This window comes from Mustela putorius, unplaced genomic scaffold, assembly GCF_011764305.1.
Source record: "Mustela putorius furo isolate JIRA1106 unplaced genomic scaffold, ASM1176430v1.1 tig00003869_pilon_pilon_pilon, whole genome shotgun sequence".
Classification (NCBI taxonomy): domain Eukaryota; kingdom Metazoa; phylum Chordata; class Mammalia; order Carnivora; family Mustelidae; genus Mustela; species Mustela putorius.
In genome coordinates this window covers 19,121,457-19,139,733 of record NW_025422021.1, presented here as the reverse complement: position 1 = coordinate 19,139,733, position 18,277 = coordinate 19,121,457, and the positions used below count along the sequence as shown (strand labels likewise).

At 33.7% G+C, this 18,277-nt stretch overlaps 1 protein-coding gene across 8 annotated transcripts in view; it reads left to right on the top strand.

The window, feature by feature from the left end:
• Nucleotides 1-18,277, top strand: part of SLC4A10 (solute carrier family 4 member 10) — a 312,033-nt gene that overhangs the window by 180,774 nt on the left and 112,982 nt on the right. For 4 of the 8 annotated variants that reach the window (XM_004743945.3, XM_004743943.3, XM_013051994.2 and 1 more), the window contains exons 6-8: nt 5,519-5,707; nt 15,965-16,056; nt 17,037-17,126. In XM_004743945.3, the coding sequence (XP_004744002.1) occupies nt 5,519-5,707; nt 15,965-16,056; nt 17,037-17,126 (371 nt within the window). The remainder of the gene's footprint in view (nt 1-5,518; nt 5,708-15,964; nt 16,057-17,036; nt 17,127-18,277) is intronic. The other 4 variants (XM_004743949.3, XM_004743947.3, XM_004743944.3 and 1 more) reach the window with 3 other exon arrangements.

The window sequence follows — 18,277 nt, the reverse complement described above, 5'->3', positions numbered from 1 at the left end:
AGTAAATTTTTCAGATTGGTTATTATATTCTTCAGCTCTATGAGTTCTATTTGGTAATTTCTTTTATTTTCTATCTCTTCGGTGGAGGTCTAGGTGTGTTCACTCATATTTCCCCCGATTTTGGTGAATATCTTTATGGCCATTAATTTGAACTTTTTATTCAGTAAATTACTTCTGTTTCATTAATTTTTTTCCTGGGGTTTTTATCTTGTTACTTTATGGAACATGTGTTCCTCTGTTTTCTCATTTTGCTTGATTTTTTGTGTTTGTTTCTGGTGCTATGTGGAACAGTTATCTCTAGCTGTCTTGAAGGAGTGGCTCTGTGTAGGAGTTGAACCTTGTCACTTAACCTTACCCTAATTCTTGGTTTACTCTCAGGCTATCTCTTGGATTGTTTTAGAACTTTGTGATTCAGAAATTTAGTCCCTCCTGGACACTTGAGTCTGCTGCTCAAGGGATATCCCTTGTGTAGGCTGAGTATGCCTCTTCGCTCTGGTGGTGCTGGATGAACAGCTGGGGGATGTTGAGGGGGTCAGAGATGCTTACCTCTGCTGTTAGGTCATTAGAGTGAGGGTACCAAAATGCCACCTACCACTGTTGGTGTCAGTAAGCTAGAAGGAGTCACTAACAGTGACATCTGCCAGCATACCATCCCTGGAGAGAGTCCCAAAAGACTTCTGCTTCTCTGGTAGCTTTAATTTTAGCAAGTAAATATCCTTCACTTATAATCTAGGCTCTTTTCAAAATGTGTTTTCTTATGCTGGGTCCTATGGAGTGTTGTTCTACACATAAGTCCTTTAAGAGCAGAACCTTCATTCTCTATGCCCTGTGTTTCTTCTGAACATAATCCCCACTGATTTTTAAAGCTGGGCATTTTGGAACTTCTTTCTCTGGTGCAGGCCTAGGGGTATCTTGTGTGGGGTACATACTTCTTTCCCTTAGTGATAAATGATCTATATCTAAATTTTTTATAATGTTTTATACATGTGTGTGTATATATAAGTATACACACACACACACACACACACACACGTATTTTTTGAGCTACCTCCTGATTGTGGGTTGCCCCTCTGAGGGTGGGGTTTTTGGTGAGAGCATGTCTCTGCCTCTCTTACCAGTCTTGATGTAGTCCTTTTATCCTTTGTTGTGGATCAGGTGTTCAGGTAGTTCTCAGGGCCTTTTAGGGGCCATTTTTTCCATATGTAGCTGTATATTTGTTTTGTCCATGGGAAGAAGTGAATTCATATCTTCCTACACCACCATCCTGAACTACCTCTTCTGAGGTTTCCATTATTGATATACTCTACTTTGCCTCCACTTGATATACAGTTACGAATAAATATGAAAACATTAAAACCACCACAAAATCAAAACCAGGGACCCATAACCTACTTAATGGAAATGCAAAGGAAATCTTGTACTGGGAAATATTTACTCAAGGTCTCAATATTCTAATCTGTCCATTAAACGCTTTATGTCCTTAGGCCTACAGCATATGAGATAGATACTACCTCCATTTTATAAATAAGAACCCTCAGGTTATCCAACTTTACAAGATCGCACAGCTAGAATGTGGTACAGTGACCCAAGTATGTTTCCCTAGTCCTTCCCTTTTACACTGATGTAAACATTGTTTGTATGGGAAAATTCTGCTAATACTCAATTTTTTGTTGCACTAAGTAGGACTGTGGAAGGCAATTCACTTTGATATGCTTGTTTATATAAGGAGTTAGAGCTTCAAAAAAATTAAGTAGAGTTAATATTTGATCATTTTAGGGCAGATTAATTGTACTGAGGTTGTTTTTAAATTAGGAATTTAGATTTTAGAGCAGCTTCAGTTTCACAGAAAAGTTGAGGGAAAAGTTGATTTTGCACATGCATAGCCTTCCTCTTTATCAACAGCTCCCACCAGAATGTTATGTTGGTTACAACTGATGAACTTACATTGACACATCACTATCACATAATGTTCATGATTAACATCAGGATTCACTCTGAGTGTTATATAGTTTCTTTGGGTTTGGACAAAAGTATAATGACATGTATCCAATAGTTTGATATCATGAGTATTTTCACTGCCCTAAAAATCCTGTGTCATTTATTTCTTTCTTCCAAATCCCCTCATTTTGAAAAAGGAGATACTTTTGTGATTGGTTAGTGTACTTTAATATTTTTTATTACACAAATCTCCTTATGCAAAAAATTAAAATGTTATGAAACTGCTGATAACCATTTTTGACTTTCAAAAATGGTAGTTTTATATGGGTCAATCTAATTCTAAGGTAAAACTTTAAAGTTTCTCTTTACTCCTACTCCTACCCATTCTTACACAATTTGGAATGTATCATTACGGTGTCCTTTCTCTGGATGTGCGTATATGCCATAAATGGAATTATACAGTATAAGTTATTATGCAACTTTGATTATTTTTCTAAAATCAGAATTGGCTGCTTATTAAATTAAAAAAATCTAAAAATTATTATTGAAGTATAAAAAATTTTTATTGAAGTATAGTTGGCATATAACTATATGTATATATTAGTTTTAGGTGTACAACTTATTGATTCAGTTGTATATATTAGTTTCAGGTGTACAACTTATTGATTCAGCAATTCTATACATTACTCAGTGTTCACCTTAGTAAGTATAGTCACAATCTGTTCCCATACTATGCTATTACAATATTATTGACTCTATTCCCCACATTGTACCTTTCATCTCCATGACTTATTTACTTTATAAGTGGAAGTTATACCTCTTAATTTCCTTTATCTATTTCATTCATCTCTCTACCTACCTCTGTGCTGGCAGCCAGCAGTTTGTTCTCTATATTTAAGAGTCTGTTTGTTTGTTCATTTCTTTTGTTATTTAGATTTCATATGTAAGAGGAATCTATATGGTATTTGTCTTTGTCTGACTTACTTCACTTAGCATAATATCCTTTAGGACCATCAATGTTATCACAAATGTCAAGCCTTTCCTCTTTTTTATTGCTAATATTCTTATATATATAATATATATTCCTATATATATATAAAATGTGGTGTGTATATATATATATATATATAATGTGATATATATGTCTTTTATAAATATATATATACGTGTGTGTATATATATGTGTGTGTATATATATATATATAAAATGTGGTATATATATTATATATATACCACATCTTTATCCATTCATCTATCAATGGATACTTGGGTGGCTTCCATATCTTGCTGGTTGTAAATTATGTTGCAATAAGCATGGGGAAGCATTTATCTTTTTTTTTTTTGAAGATTTTATTTATTTATTTGTCAGAGAGAGAGAGTGAGCACACAGGCAGGAGGGAGAAGCAGGCTCCCTGCTGAGCAAGGAGCCCAATGTAGGACTCAAACTCAGTACCCTGGGATCATGACCTGAGCTGAAGGTAGATGCTTAACCAACTGAGCCACCCAGGCATCCCAGCATTTGCCATTTGTCTTTTTAAATTAATTTTTACATTTTCTTTGGGTTATTACCCATTAGTGGACTTACTGGATCATATAGTAATTTTATTTTAATTTTTTGAGGAACCTCCATACTGTTTTCCACAGTGGTTGCACCAATTTACAATCACACCAACAGCGGTAACAAGGGTTCCCTTTCCTCCTCATTCTCTCTATCACTTGATGTTTCTTGTCTTTTTTGATACTAGCCATTCTGACAGGCGTAAGGAGATATCTCATTGTAGTTTTGATTTACATCTCCTGATGATTAGTGATGCTGAACATTTTTCCCTGTGCTTATTGGCCACCTGTATTCTTTTCTTTAAAAAAAAAATGTCTCTTCAGGTTCTGTGTAATCAGGTTGTTCATTTATTTATTTTGGTGTTGACTTGTACGAGCTCTTTATGTATTTTGGGTATTGGCCCCTTATCAGATATATGATTTGCAAATATCTTCTACCATTTGGGAGGTTGTCTTTATTTTGTTGGTGCTTTCCTTTGCTGTGCAGAAGCTTTTTATATTGTTGTCATTTTTATATTTGTTGTCATTGTTTCTGGAGTCAGATCCAGTCAGGAGTTGCTTTGAAGGGATGCCTGCAGAGACAAGAGGTTGGGTGGGGTAGATCCACATGAGAATGCTCAGGTGAGGCACAGAGTACTATCAGGGTAGATGGAGAGTGTAGAATTGGCTCCCATCAATGTCCTGCTGTCGAGGCTGGAGGAAGGGAAGAGGAATGTCACCTGCTAGTGCTTTTGCTCTCAGAGAAATCTCCTGCCTCTCTGGTATACTTTCTAAGATTAGTCAATAAGTTTCCTTCACCTGTATCTCAGGCACTTTTTAAACTGATGTGTCTTCAGCTGAATTATTTAGAATGCTCTCTTTTTAGGAGTGGGAACTCAAGTTTCCTCTTGCCCTCAGGCTCCTCTGAAGTTAAGCCTGCTAATTTTAAAGGTCCTGGAGTTAAGTCCTGCTGGTTTTTAAAGGGAGATGTTAAGGGGTTAGTCCTCGCAATGTGGGTCCTCAGTCCAAGTATTTCCAGGTGTGGGGTCTGATCCTCTTGCCTTTCCATGTTTGTGATGTCCCTCCTATTTGTGATTCATTCTTCCAGGGGTTTGGTTCCCAACCACAAACCCTTTGATTGCTTACCCTTTTGATTGTGGCCTTCTCTCTATGCCTAGCTGTGGAAGATCTGTTCTGCCAGTCTTTGGGTCATTTTCAGAGTTAGTTGTGTAAATGTAGCTATTGTTACAATGACTCTGTGGGACAAGGTAAGCTCAGGATCCTCCTACTTCACCATCTACCCTCTTTCTTCCTACAATGACGTTTATTGAAGAAACTTAAAATTCCTTTATTCACCTATTTATTTTATAGGCATTTCTGACACTGCATATGGTAAATATCAATCTGCTTAATTATAGCCCTCTGAAATCTCACCTTTATTCTTTGTTTTATAGTTCTAGGAGAACTCTTTAATATAAATACATTTTCAAGGATGTTTTGAGGCAGCTGACTTTATATGAGTATAAGAGTTGTTTATTCTCCAAATGCAACCAACTAGATAGCTGCCTAAGTCTCCCTGAATCAGATTTTTACAGATGGACTTTTGTTCACTTAAAGAGAAAACACAGAAATTATTTTCTACTGGAAAAAGGGAAAAAAACATATTAAAATATAAACATAAACCACTTTACAATCTTAAACATACTAATTATATTAATATTACCCCTGCCACTGTTTTCTCCCATCAATGTAAATAATAGAGAATATAAAGAACTTGTTCACAATGCAACTATGTCCATTTAAAAAATAATACTTCATGAAGTTATTACATATTTAAAGTTGAATGATTTATAGTAAAAATTTTCCCATCTTTTTTGTGCAACGTTTTAACAAAAAGTCACAACTATTTGAGATTTTTAAAGGAATTCATCCTATTTTAAGATGAATCATGTTATCTGGAACATGTATATTTGGACTCAATGGTTTGCTGCTTGCATACTTTGTTAACCTATCGTGCTAATCTTTTTTTGCCTTCCTTCTTCAGATATGGTCCTTGACCAACAAGTGAGCTCAGGTCAGCTCAATGAGGATGTACGCCACAGGGTTCATGAGGCACTGATGAAACAGCATCATCACCAGAATCAGAAAAAACTCACCAATAGAATTCCCATAGTTCGTTCCTTTGCTGATATTGGCAAGAAACAATCAGAACCAAATTCCATGGATAAAAATGGTAAATGTTTCTTTATTGTACTCTTTTATGTTTATTAGAGATATCTGGAATTTCAAAGTGCTTCCAAATTCTTTAAAATATATTTTATTTGAAAATGATCTATTGTAATACAGATCGTTGTAGTAGAGTTATTTCTTTTTTATACATATATAGTCTGATTTTCAAGTATCAAATTGTAGAAATTTTAATGAAGAATTTAAATTTCCTGAAATGCTCATGAAAGAATGAAGAGAAAACTTTTATTTAATAACCAGTTACACACTCAGATGCAACCCCATCGTCTCCACCCCACAACCTGAGAATGTAATATAATGCTTTGAATTATGGCTTTTTAAAGTTAAAATGAATAATGGTCACCAGTTACTGTTTGTGGAAAAGAGCTAATGTTTTCATGTTAATCATAGTCAACAAATTCGATGAGGGGCTATGATTCAAAAGACCAACTAGAACATTGCTTGTGGCTCTAATGCACATTAAGCCTGATTTCCAGTTCATAGGCTCATTGGTGTTTGCAGTGCTACATCTTCAATGCCCATGGAGCCACAGTGTACTTACTATCTTCACACACCAACACAGATGACACCAATCACTGTTTTTTGGCACTTACGACTTACTCCTTATGGCTTGTGCATTCAGACTGTTTTATCCTTCTTTTGTATTTTGTTCTCTCCTTGCATCTCTTTGAACCTTCATCGTTTATGCTAAAGAAGTTGCTTAGGAATCTATCCTTTATTGTGAAGAAAGATAAACTTATCATGAGGATGATAGGAATTTGTTAGACTTTCATCAGCTACACAAAGTCCCAGTTTTAAAAGATAAAAATTTAATGAAAAGTAATCTCAAATGTACTAGAAAGACTCTGACTTGCACAAAAGCTTTAAAGCATGTATATTTCAGCATGGACTATTTTATGTCATTTCACTCCTACTTTCAATAGCTGTAGTGATGCCTTAAATACAAATGCATGAAAATGAGTTTTCTCCACATTGTGCTTTAAATGGGATTTTAAAATAACTACTACTAAATCAAATATATGCGTGTAGAAGAAATGCTTTGATAAATCAACAAAGATGATTAGATGTACTATTGTTTCAGAGCACAGAAACAGTTCTTAATGGCAAAATGATTTTTGAAATACTTTCTGATTTTTTAAATCATTGTTGTCATATAGCAGTCTGTAGTTGTGCATACACAGGTGTCCCCTTCTTTCTGAAAATTCACGTTATGCCACTTCACTTTGGTTCTTCTTCTTTTTTTAAAAATTTTATTTATTTATTTGACAGAGAGAGATCACAAGTAGGCCGAGAGACAGGCAGAGAGAGAGAAAGGGAAGCAGGCTCCCTGCTGAGCAGAGAGCCCGATGTGGGGCTCCATTCCAGGACCCTGGGATCATGACCTGAGCTGAAGGCAGAGGCTTAACCCACTGAGCCACCCAGGTGCCCCCACTTTGGTTCTTTTTAAAGACTTATTTATTTGAGAAAGAAAGAGAGGGCACGCATGTATGTGTGCATGTCGGGGGAGGGGCTGTGGGAGAGAGAGAGAGAGGGAATCTCCAGTAAACTCCCTTCTGAGCATGGAGTGCAATTCTGGGCTCAAACCCATGCCCCTGAGATCATGACCTAGGCTAAAATCGAGTTTGTTGCTTAACCCACTGAGCCACCCAGGAGCCCCACGCAACTTCACTTTTATGAAAGACCTGCATTAGTACCTATTTTCATTAACCAAAAGAAATCCAGAGAGGATTTTGCTTTTATGGAAAAAAAAAAAAAGCTGTTATTATACTCCTGTAGGTCTTAAAAATGAAGTGGTACAAGGCAAACTTTCAGAAAGAAGGGTTTCATAGGAACATTATCTTTGTGTAGCAAGGGGAGCTTTAGGAAGTTCAATTAAGTACTTTGTAACATATACCAACTTGTATTTATAGATTCCACTGAGCATTTTGAGAATTTATGCTTTGCTTTAAATCACATCATATATTCAATATATATTCATGTTCTAAATCACAAATTGCTTTAAAATATGCTATACATAAAAATGACAGAATAGGGATGCTTGGGTGGCTCAGTCATTAAGTATCTGCGTTCTGCTCAGGTCATGATCCCAGGGCCCTGGGATCAAGTCCCATATCTGACTCCCTGCTCCACGGGAGGATTGCTTCTCTCTCTCCTATTCCCTCTGCTTGTGTTCCCTCTCTCGCTGTGTCTCTCTCTGTCAAATAAATAAATAAACAAAATCTTAAAAAAAAAAAATGACAAGGTGAAGCTTTTATATTCTGAGACCTAATCTAAATGTAGTACTTTTATTAAGCTATGATACTAGAACTTACTTGGTTATGATGATATTAAAACAACAGATTCAGATATTTATTAATTTTGATATTGGGCTTATGTCTATATGATTCTGAGGACCTTATTAAAATATTTCTCTGTATAAATGTAAGCACATTTAAAAAAATTCTGCCTTCATTTGATTACTTTTAATAGAAATCATATAATAAAATGTATGTCTATAAGAAGGATATATGCTTATCTTAAAAATGCAAGGCCTGGGGGCGCCTGGGTGGCTCAGTAGATTAAGCCTCTGCCTTCAGCTCAGGTCATGATCTCAGGATCTTGGGATCAAGCCCTGCATCGGGCTCTCTGCTAGGCAGGGAGCCTGCTTTCCCGCTTCTCTCTCTGCCAGCCTCTCTGCCTACATGTGATTTCTATCCAATAAATAAATAAAATTTTTGAAAAAAAATGCAAGGCTTGTGGATTGTGAACTAGCCATAATTTGTATTTTAAATTTCACTGGGAATAATGTTTACCATAAAATTACTTTATTACATTTTGTTTGTGGAGGGAAGAAGGTAATGAATTTATGGGGTGACTAATTTATTGTAATATCATGTAGACTTAGATACAACTTCTGGTAGACATGAGAAGAAATGACAGAATTATAGCCTTGAATCACAAGTCTACATCTAGACACATAGAGATATAAAGTTTTCTGAAAGGCTACTTTCTGCTTTACTGAGGCAAACGCTTAGTTTTTCTGAAACTGGAATGTGAGTAGTTCTGAAGTGATTCTGTCACCATTTGTATAATCAGCCTATATCTAAACATGTAGAGATCTTTTTGAGGCACATATTAGGGTAATAAAGACTTGGAAACATTTCTAATAAGATTCATATACCCAATTAAGTATTGTTGTAGAGTATGCTGTCAGAAATGGTTTTCTAAGCCTAGGCTTATAACACCTCCTCGTGACTCTGTTTTGCTTCTTCATACACTTTGCATAATTATGTGTGTTGAGAATTCTGAAAATATGTATAGACTTCACCAATTTAGAGATAAATCTCCTATCCAGAAGTGAAAAAAAGTGTGAAAGACCTTTATTACTAAGGTTCTCAATCTACTTAGGAACTCTAAAAACTGACAAATTCTACATAAACAAACAAATCAAAATTCATACCCATAAATATAGATCTGACATTGTTACAACATATGCAATGGAGATTTATTTTTTATTTATTTTTTATTTATTCTGTGCAGTAGTACAGAGAGATACAAAAGGATTTTAAGAAATCCAAAAAAGGTGAAAATAATATTCTTATCACTTACAAAAAAATGTTTTCAGCAGAGTATTTCATGTAAAAATGGACTTTCTCTTTTAAGATTATATAATGGGAATTGAATGGGATGAGGATCTTCTAGAAAGTTGAAACCAGAAAATATTTTCCTTCCCCAGCATAGGGATAAAAATAAGCCCCCTCTTGTTTTTAATATACTTTCACTTTTGGGGCAAAACTATCAAAATTCCCTTAACAATGAACTGATATTTATGTAAAGAAGTTTAAAAGAGTGACATAGAATAAAGATTCTACTTCCTTAACTGACTTTTCCTTGAGCATTATTACTTTAGTAGTAATCCCATGAGTTAACTAAATTCACATATTTCATTCTAAGTCTCAAATGTGGATATTCCCCATTTTATAGATTTGATATGCACGATAGTGATTTCCTTGCTCCTCTTCTCCCCAAGTCTGCACTATTTTGTTTGTAACTTTTCTTTAGTGATTTGTGATAATTTGTCAGTCTCACCTCTAAATATGTTAGCTTTATTTCTTTGTATAATTTTTTTTTCTTGGTGTTTGCACATTCTCTTAAGGGCTAAGTTGCGGGATGCTATGGCTTCACCATGCATTTGAATGCCGCCATGCTGTGTTTAACTTTCACTTTTCATTAAGCATCAAAACTGTGAGAATTAAATGTCTGATTCTGATGTTTCAATAAAAAGTGACAGTTACATTTGGCAAAACAACAGCAAAAAATAATAGAAAAATAGTATCTTCTTTAACATTAAAACTTTGAAAAAGATATGGGTGGAAAGTATTCAGAATAAATATATCAAGAATAGTCAATAATTCTTTGAAACTAGAAGGACTTTCTTGAGATAAAAATAACACTTGTATTAAATGATCTGAAAAGAAAATGTATCATTATTTGTATTTATCATTCAGTTCATGCATTTGATTATGCCTTGAGACATTTGGATTACAAATCTAATATAAAATTTTATTAACCAACTGATAACATTTATATATTTTAAAAGTAATTTAAGACTCAGGTGTTTGCTCAGGTGTACGTTCTTCTCATTCCACTGTGTTCCACTGATAATTCTAACTCTATTTCTTTTCCTCCACATATCTTTTCTCCTTCCTGTTACAAATACTTTCCAGTGGCAACTTTTATTTAGGATCGCAAAAGGAGTTGCAGAGCTGAAGGTCTCTAACTTACTTTCAAAACCACAGGTTACTGGAGAACATTTAGATTTAGAAGGATGGGATATGAGTTGATTCTATAGGCCTGCATAGATTCCAGCCCTTAAAATAATGTACACATGTGTATTGTGAATGACTTTTATTTATGGCTTTCGGAAATCAGTTTTATCGCTTTATAAGCACTTCTTTTACAACGCTGTACTTTTTATTTTCAGATGTGTAGTGTTTTTATGTGTTGAGATAGCTATATGCTTTTATGTTTTTTTAAATACTGTTGTTTCATAAGTAAGGTACCAAAGAGTTTAAAAATTATTCCACATCATGTTCTACTTTTGAAGAAGAAAACTTAAACTTATAATTCTTAGAATTACTTGAGAGAAAACATGTTAAAAGATTCATGTAGATGTCAGAAGTAAACATTGTTATTCAATAAAGGTACTTTCCATTGTTTCAAAAAAAATCAAGGTGACTTGTTAACAAAACTGACAGTTCTGTTCAGAGGCTATATTGGTGTTACTGAGTTTTGGAATATCGAGACTAGACATTAACAACAAAAATAGATCTAATATGATGTGTTTAAATTTGTTGTTTCTTATATTACATTATTTTCAGGCATACTAATTTTTCTCCAAGTTTAATTATGTGCATACCTTTTATGTTTTTAAAATGTAGCTCACCTAATCAACATTTTCTAAATACTTAGCCTTTCTTTCTTCATGTTTTCTACTCCCATGAATAAATGTATTGTTACACATGTATGTAACCTTGTCATTCATCTTTATATTTCTTTATTTTGCTCTGTCTTGTGTCTGTCTCTAACAGGCTCATCTCATCTCTGTACCTCCCTCATCTCCTACTCTTTGGGTACTCTAAATGCGTTGAAGGTTTCTGAGGTAGTGTAAATCAGCTTGGTCTCAAGGTTAATAGTAATGTACCTTTATGTCTTCATCCCAGTTTCCTTCAATACGCATGAGCTTCAGTGTATTAAACAGTAGCGAATAATGCTATACTTAAGCGATGTATTATTCTATTGATTTGAATTTGGCCAAATAGATGTTAAAATCTGCTGTTTTACAATACTTAATGTACGTAATTTATTTAAAGAAGAAGAAAACTATAGGTAAGAGCTGAAAATTAGTTAATATGATACTTTACCGACATTTTGAGACTGTATTTTACAGTTGCGTTTCTATAATGAGATGCTTTAATATACTGACATTACTTAAAATAAAAAAAATAGTACTTTGACATAATTTCATGTTCCTTCCCCACAACTTTATGAAGAGGGAAATGGCTATGCCAGTCTCACAATGGACTTAATGAAAAATTTATGAAGTAACAAGTAGAATGACAGAACTTTCCTTTTCTGATTATCAGTTACTTAAATTGCTCTCAGTTTTCTCCTATGCTTGCCCCACATCTTTTATAATTTGCCCTGGAAAAAATCCATAGTCTATAATAACTTTTTTATCTAACTGATAGATGCTCCCTCATGAAAATCCAGAGAAAAAAATGAATTCATAACTCAAAGGAAAATTAATCCAATAATTATACTATATGAATACTAATATGAATACTATATATTATGCACTTTGATTAATAAGACACATGAAAAATATTAGAGTTTTGGATTTAAGATAGTGAACTAGTTGAGTTTAAAAGCCTGGAAAAATAGGGGCATTTGGTAAAGCATGTGATACTTGTCCCTGAGGTCACAAGTTCAAGCCCCATGTTGGGTATAGAAACGTCTTAAAAAAAAATAAATAAATTTATAAAACCCTGGAAAATTAAACATATGTAGGATGATGTTAGTTTTCTTAAATGTTTATATTTATACTCATGATCATTTCCTAGTTAATACTAGTGGTGTCCACTTTTCATTTGTTTTTGAATAATCTACTCTAAATATAATTAGGCTACTGAGTTAATAAATGTCACTTTCTCTCTCTCTCTCTCTCTCTTTTTTTGGATAGCCATATTCATGCCTCAAAATTATTTAGATATTATAATAACAGATGTGATTAAACATTGAAATGACATTTATTTATAGGATATATTAATATGGGTAGTGATCAATGGGTAAAATGAAGGTAATATAAAGAAATAAAGATATGTATGTTCAAAAGCATTGTGGCATCATGATTCAAAAGAGTATCAGAAAAATTAGCATTCATTAAACTTCCACACATATATGTGAGTGCTAAATCCTAATCTTATGCGATTTTGTCCTGGAGGGAAAAATATCCCAACAAATTCTTTGTTATTTTATTAGAAAGCATACTCTCATTTTTGTTGAAAGTAAAATCCTATACCTGAAAATTGGCATTCTGAGAATTATTATTGTTTTAAACATCAGAGAAAATAAAGGATGCCCTTTCAGAATCTATATTTATGATTCTTCTTTCATAATAGTATTTAAGTTAATAAAAGTTGTTTTGAAATCCAAGCCCATCCCCTTCCTCTGAAAGGCAGTAATTTTTGGAATAAACTAAAGAGATCAGTGTTTACAAGGACAAAGACTATAGTCATAAAATTTATTTTAATTTATGGAATTTTTGGCCATCCAACAGACTATACTTCATGATTTCCGTTATATACATATACTAATATATAGATAGATCTAGATATATAACAAATACAATTTATGTCCCTTAAAGGCTTCTTTTTTTTCTCAAAATAACCCAAACCAAACTTGTCAGTTTAATTTTTAAATGATAATATCTATGTGTTTTTCTGCATCCTGCCAAGTTTTCAGATACTACTTTAAAGATATAAACTTTTAATGTCTATTGTTTCATTTTAACAAATTAATAAACATATCAAGAAATAAAACTTGGAGTTCCCTTTAAACTTTGCAGGACTCTTGATGTGATTAAGTATATTTATTACATTTACTACTTTATTTAACTATTACCTCTGAAGTGTAAAACATATCAAATTTGTGGTTTATATTTCTAGCATAGGTTGGTGGTTTGAATGCCTTTTTCCTATATTCTATTCACACCTCTAGAATTTAGAACTTACAAGAAATTCCCTATCATCTCCAGTATCTTCTGCTAGTTAAGTACTCTCCACTAGGTCCTTATTCATACCACTGAAAATAGTCATAGAGATACACTTCAGATCTCTTTCTGATTATCACCTTTATAAGGTAATATTTTGTAAAATTTTCATCATCTGAGAACAAAAATAAAATAGAACAATAAATCTCAAAGTGTTAGTATTTATAAGAAGAAATACAAGTGCCAATGTTTTAAAGATATCACATGAGCTGATGGTAATTTATAAAATATTCTGCTTTTAAAGTATATATATGAAAACACAAGCTATCCAATTTATTCAGATTTTAAATTATGGCATATTTTCTATCCAATTAAATCTCTTCAAAGTGGGTGATTTTGCATTGGGTTAACTCTCTTTTTGTATGTATTTGCTGATCGAAATAAATAATTGTCCCTTTATGCAGTTTTATCACATGAAATAAATTATTATAAGAAAGCCAATATATGTTTATCTCATTTTCCCATGCCTTGAATTTCATCTCTCAACTATACGGAACATTCAGTAAATTTAGGTTTAAATATATCTAATGTTCTAATTCATGAAAATATGGTGAAATGATGTGAAACTGGTGATTGAAGACATCTGTTAGTAGCACAAATGCATTATGTAAAAGGTTTTTTTTAAATTACAGTTATTATTTTGAGAATGATAAATGAAATGGCTGCTAATGAACAGTTCACAGTCATAGCCGCACATGGCAGTTAGAAATGGGAGAATGCAAATAATTGATGCAGTTTATGTCTGTCATTTCTCTGAAGTTCATGTATCTCTTAGAGTATGATATAATCAGAATTTCTGCACATGGCTGGAGGTAAATTTGTTTTAAAAACTCATTTTTAATATGCTGGCTAATGGAACATAATAATAATAAAAACAAAAATTAAAAAAACAATAAAAGTTCAATTTTAAAATCTTCACCAAATGTATTATTTTACTTTGTGTAGTGATAGCAGAGAAATACTGAAGTTTTTGGAAGAATCGTAAGTTCATTATTTCTGGCAATATAGCAATTTTAAAACATAACAAAATTGTACATATTAATGAATGACCCCTGCTTGAGAGGCTTAATCAGTCCAAAAGCAAAATTACAGTTAATATTTGAAAGCAAATTGTTAGATTTTAAGTCATTCTTGGTAATTTCTAGGTAACAAAGAGTAAGTGGGATATCAGGAAAGAATTCGAAGAAAAGGTTCTGTTCGTATATACACTAGTACTTTAGAGAAGGTTGGATAAGTAGAGATTCTAGTAGGTGGAGAAGATGAGACTAAAGGTGAACTTTGAATAAAATTGAAATTTAGGTAGGGTGCAGAGAAGAGGCAGGCAGAGAGAGGAGAGAGTATTCCTGTTGAAGGCTGAGGGGAATAGGAGCAGTTAAGTGGAGTCACTGAGTTATGGTCATAAATATAGTCAAGGCTTCAAAGCTGTGTTGCCATTACTCATTTCACAGCAAAAGTCGTAAGTGAGGGTGGGGGGAGGTTAGGGAAAAAGAAAGATGCAAGTGAAAGTAAGCAGAACTTGTTAATCTTTACCATTTAATTGCTGAAGATGGACAGATTTCAGATAAGCTGTGATTGAAAAAGATGTCTTTCATGAATAGTGGAATTTAATTACCAATTGTCACATCCCCACCTCTACTGTCCATGTAACTAACATAAGCTTCCCTATAATGGGAAAAAACTACAAAGTAATTAAGTTGCTGGTTAGTGTTAATGGAAAACTAACACAGTTCAAGTTTATTGGTCTTTTCTCATGTAGGGCAATATCAGGATACTTACATAATTGAATAGTAACAAAGATAAAATCATATTCACAGGGTCTGTACTGTGTAAGGGAAAGGTATTTCTAACTACCCCTGTCATACAGAAATCTCTAGCTGTTTTCATCAAAGCATTTTTTTCTCATTGTTTTCTTCAGGTGGAATAGAAGCTATGGATATGCTGTGTATTCAGATATATCTGAATAAATAGAAAAATATTTCCCCTTTTAAAAAAATTACATTTTAAATTCTTTAGGTTGAGCTTAAATCATAGATGTCTATCTTGTCATATATATATATATATATATATATATATATATGTCATTTATATGTGTGTCATTAGTTATGGACAAATTTAGAACTCAATGATGTTTCAAAACCATGATTAGATTTAAATATTTTGAAGACAGTCTTCTTCATAGAGAATAACTGTTCAGCTATGGAGTTTTAACCTGAGAATTGGCTTTCTTTTTCTTGACTGAATTCTCCCATTTCTATCTGTAACAGACAAATAATACTATTTGTATTGATATAGACCTATTTATATTGACCCTTCATGCTTACCTCATAAACTCATTAAGAAACCTATGTTAGCCTAGATTAATTCATATTTCACTCAATGTGTCTAGAATTATATAAGTAATTGTTTGTATTCTGTAATAACAATTTCTTTTAGCAGGTCAGGTTGTTTCTCCTCAGTCTGCTCCAGCCTGTGTGGAAAATAAAAACGATGTGAGCAGAGAAAACAGCACTGTTGACTTTAGCAAGGTAAGCTTTTCTCTCTCATTTAATAAGCCACTGAGTTATTACTAGAAATTACTACTCATTTTAAGAGGCGTGGACACAACTTTTTGCATGCACTTTTTTGTTTGTTTGTTTGTTTCTTAGCCAAAGCTTGACACTGTTATAGATAATGTTAGCATTCAAGTTCACATGTAACATTTTGCTTATTCACAAAACCAAATGTGTAAGTTTATGTATAGAGTTCAGGTTTCAGCCACTTGGTATAATGTTTCTCTTATAGAAAAAAAGGAGAGCTGGACTTCACAGAGAATTTAACAGAAGTTTATTGCTCAAAACTATTGCTGGTTATTTTTTTTCAAAATTGTTTTTCTCCTATTTGTGGAAAAACAAACCATATGATATAAACTTCACTGTGGTGATCCAGGAAGGCCTTAGTGTAAGGAAACACTAGAACCTAGTAAGACTGAACAGAGGTTTGAATAAAAACATAGTAACAACTGACTCCGTTGAGGGATACATCTACAGAGAGACAATTCAAATGAAATCATTGACTTGAACATATTCTAAGAAAATAGAGTACATGTGATTTGGGTTAGCAAATTCCCGACAGCGTATCTGTGCTATTGTAGGCTATGGCAAACTAACACTTGACCAGGAAAAAGGAGTTTCCATATGGATGAAAAATAAAGAGGGTCAATGATTCTTTTTATCTGAGTGGCTGAAACAGTAATAACCCAGAGTGATTTTTTTTTTCCCCTGAAAGTACTTAGCACTGGCAATGACTGTAACAGTGGGAGGAGGTGGGAATAAGAGGCAGAGTAGAAGTTGTCTGCATCGAGCTTCTGAAGATGAATGGCGATCAGCTCCTTGTTGCTGTTTCAGAATGCCTCTGCCAGTGCCTAAACGGTCTAGGTCTAGTCATGTGCATGTTCTCCCTCTGGTGCCTGGTGGAGTCTCCATGGGAGCACGGTGTACCAGCTTAAGTCTGTTAATTATGCGTGCAGGGACTGGGAGGCCAACAAAAGGGGCATACTAGTCCCTGTGGGATGAAACAAAGGCATGAAAAAGGACCTCCACACCAGCAAGAGAGAGAGGTGAGGGCTTACTCGGGCTATCTTTCTACAGTGGTTCCAAGCTCATTTCACCATATGGAGGCATGTGATTCAAATATTAAAAATGTATTATTCCATCTCCGCTCCAAATAACATATCTTCTTAAAGCATTACATCTTCATTCATCTGCAAGTTGAATAAAATTGTCACAAACTGCCATACATTTAATTTCTGAAATTCTTCATTTGAAACAATATCTTAATAGCAATGACATAAAAAGTTGCTTACTTATTTATGCAGGCACTAACAGTGTAACAGGGGCACATTTAACACTCTCAAAAACAATGATAATGTATCACATCCTTTGAAATAAACCACCTTTTAACTTTTTTAAAGGATATAACCCCTTGACACTGAATTTTACAACTCCATATCATTTTGCTTTTAGTTCTCTGACCTATCTTTGCAGCCTTCACAAATGCTTTTTCACATCTGAAAGAAAATGGATACTGTCAATCGGAGAGAGTAGTCTTATCTTCAGGTCTTCCCCCCCCACCCCCGCCCAACAATTAGAACTACAGAGGAGAGAAAAATACATAATCTTTCCTTTAATCCTTGTCTTCCTTATTGCATTTCCAATCAGTGGTCCATTTCATCTTTTAACAGGCAAGTGAAATTTCTACAGCCCTCTACTCAGTGCCAACCATCTCTATTCCTGTCTCTTGTCCATATCATGGCACATTGTAAAGAACATGGCTTTTGAGAAAGAACATCAGATCTTGAATCCTAACTCTAACATTTATAAGCAATCTGATCTTGGAGAAGTTCTCTGAAGTTCAGCTTTCTCATATGTAAACTAAGAACAATATTGCTTATTTCTAATTTTGCTGTAGAAACGAAAGGAGGTAATATACAGAGCCTGGCAGAGTGCTGAGCATATAGCAGATCATCAATAAAAAGTGGTTTTATTATTGTCATTGTTGTTGTTTTAATTTTAGTTGAAATAGCACAAAAAATAACTACTAGACCAAAAATTTAATATGTTTTGGTCTCCCCTGGATATCTGGTGCCTTGAATGGTGCTTGGAATGTACTTGTTGAATGAATCCTATGAGATTTAATGTAATTCAAGCCTTTAGTTCTGGAACTTTTTCCAAGTAATACTTCTTATCTTATAACCTGGGAGGGAAGAGT